This window comes from Octopus sinensis, linkage group LG19 (genome assembly GCF_006345805.1).
Source record: "Octopus sinensis linkage group LG19, ASM634580v1, whole genome shotgun sequence".
Classification (NCBI taxonomy): Eukaryota; Metazoa; Mollusca; class Cephalopoda; order Octopoda; family Octopodidae; genus Octopus; species Octopus sinensis.
The window spans coordinates 40341727-40344226 of NC_043015.1; the positions used below are offsets into that span (position 1 = coordinate 40341727).

Here is a 2500-nt window from a genome sequence, read left to right on the forward strand (position 1 = left end):
CGAGAATGTAATGGGTGCTTTTATGTGCCACAGGTGCCAGCTGCGTGACACCAGTATCAGCCATGACTATATTTTCACTTGGCTTGATGGGTCGTCTTCTCAAGCGCTGCATATTGCCAAAGGTCTCAGTCATTTAGTCGAGCAAATCGCCCCCCCCCCCCCCACCAGGACTTATTCTTTGTAAGCCTGGTATTTATTCTATCGGTCTCTCTTGCTGAACCGCTAAGTAATGGGGACGTAAACACACCAGCACCGGTTATCAAACGATATTGGGGGAACAAACACAAACATATACATGCATACATACATACATACATACATACATACATACATATATACATATATTAGGAAGGGCTTCTTTCAGTTTCCATCTACCAAATCCACTCACAAGGCTTTGGTCAGCCCGAGGCTATAGTAGAAGATATTTGCTCAAGGTGCCATGCAGTGGGACTGAACCCGGAACCATGTGGTTGGTAAGCAAGCTACTTACCACACAGCCACTCCTGCACCTATTTCATCTGTTTTCAGTAATTAAAACCTAATTAATTGTCCAAGCTTCGTTGTGAGATTTTTCAGTCCTTAACCAAATTTCGTTTCCTTTTCTTTTTTGCAGAAAACTTCAGGCTTTTATTTGGGATTCTTCCCGTTTAGAATTCGAAGCCGCAAATGATTGCGAACTGGTCACTGCTGGAGAACTGTTTGGACGTTCTGGCTACGGCATCGGTCTCAGGAAACACAGTCCGTGGACACAGGAGATATCGTTATCTATTCTCAGTTTCCATGAAAGTAAGTTGCTTTGATAACATGACATGTGGTGATGTTGTGGTCAGTATTCAGCTCTGAATCTGTCTTTGCAGAGTTTGAGTCAGTACTTTAACCCTTTAGTGTTCTGATTATTCTATCAAAAATTATTGATTCACATTGATTTGAATTAATCATGCATTATCTCATATCTTCAAGATTTTGATGGTGTAATTACTTAATGTAGAATAACATTGTAGGGTAGGTGTGAGGGCCTGGATCTGGTCAGTTTGAACATAAAACAGATTAAATATTTTGGCTGGATATGGCCAGTTTAAATACTAAAGGGTTAAGGGTTCTACAACCCTAAAATATTTGTGTTGTTGTTGTTGTTGTTAAATCCACATCTGCCATGACTGACCATTCCTATCAGCAATGGCATAATCCAACCATGACCATCCAGTCTTTATCCAATGTCGCCTTCTCTTTTTAAAATCATAGAGTGTAATTTGAGGCTGCTTTGGCATTTATTTCTGTAAGGTCAAGTGACCACATAAAGGTTCTCACTTTATCTCACATTGTTGTTGGCTGCGGCAATGGTGATGGGTGTGTGTTTCATATTGAGGGGTTTTAACCCTTTAGCATTTAAACCGGTTATACCCATCTGTCTTTACATTCTGAGTTCAAATTCTGCCAAGGTCGACATTGCCTTTCACCCTTTTGGGTCGATAAATTAAGTACCAATTGTGTACTAGGGTCGATCTAATCAACTGGCCCCTCCTTCAAAATTTCAGGCGTTGTGCCTAGAGTAGAATTAATTTTTTAAAAAATTATTATTATTATTATTATCATTTAGGTGTCAAGCTGGCAGAATCATTAGCACACTGGGCAAAACGATGAGTGGCATTTTGCCTGGCTTTACGTTCTAAGTTCAAATCCCACCAAGATTGCCTTTGCTTTTCTTATCCTTTCAGGGTCTTTAAAGTACCAGGGTTGATAAAGTAAAGTACCACCCACAAAATTTCTTGTCTTCTGCGAATGTGAGAAATTACTGTTGTTGTTGTTGTTGTTATCAAGTGTTTACAAAAGAATTCTAAATGAATCTCGTTTTTTTTTTTGTTTTTCTTCCTTTGTCAGGTGGTTTTATGGAAGACTTAGACTCCAAGTGGATCTTAGTAGAAAGCCATAATTGTCCAGAGAGGGACTCATCACCAGCCACACTCGGACTCACCAACATGGCAGGTAAGATACAGACATCTTGATGCTACATGGGGGTTTCTTGGCTAATTTGGACAGTGAGTTTTTTTTTAAGGAATGTGACCATCCAGACATGTATCGTCATGTATATGCGTGTGAGTCATGTAAGACCACATGCTTATACGTATGTGTATGTATAAGTGTGTGTGCATATTCGTATGTGTGATTGGTCATGTTTATGTGTATGAGTTACATGTGGTTGTACACACATGATGGGATGCCGAAAAGTTTCTGGCTTTGGCTAAAAGAAAATACAGAAGCACCCACTACACTCTTGGGGTGGTTGGCTTTAGGTAGGGCATCCAGCTGCAGAAACTCTGCCAAATCAGACTGGGCCTGGTGCAACGCCCCAGTTTATCAGTTTTGAGTCAAACCATCCAGGCTTCTTTCAGTCTCCATCAACCAGATCCACTCACAAAGCTTTGATCAACCCAAGATAGACGGAAACTGAAAAGAAGCCTGTCGTATATGTGGAGACGCAATGGCCTAGTGGAGGCGCAAT

The 2500-nt window shown here is 40.7% G+C and overlaps 1 protein-coding gene across 2 annotated transcripts in view; it reads left to right on the top strand.

Annotated features, from left to right (window-relative positions):
• The window catches only part of LOC115222119 (glutamate receptor ionotropic, NMDA 1-like), a 98649-nt gene that overhangs the window by 57960 nt on the left and 38189 nt on the right, over nt 1–2500 (top strand). For both annotated transcript variants that reach the window (XM_029792248.2, XM_029792249.2), the window contains exons 15-16: nt 614–786; nt 1879–1983. In XM_029792248.2, the coding sequence (XP_029648108.1) occupies nt 614–786; nt 1879–1983 (278 nt within the window). The remainder of the gene's footprint in view (nt 1–613; nt 787–1878; nt 1984–2500) is intronic.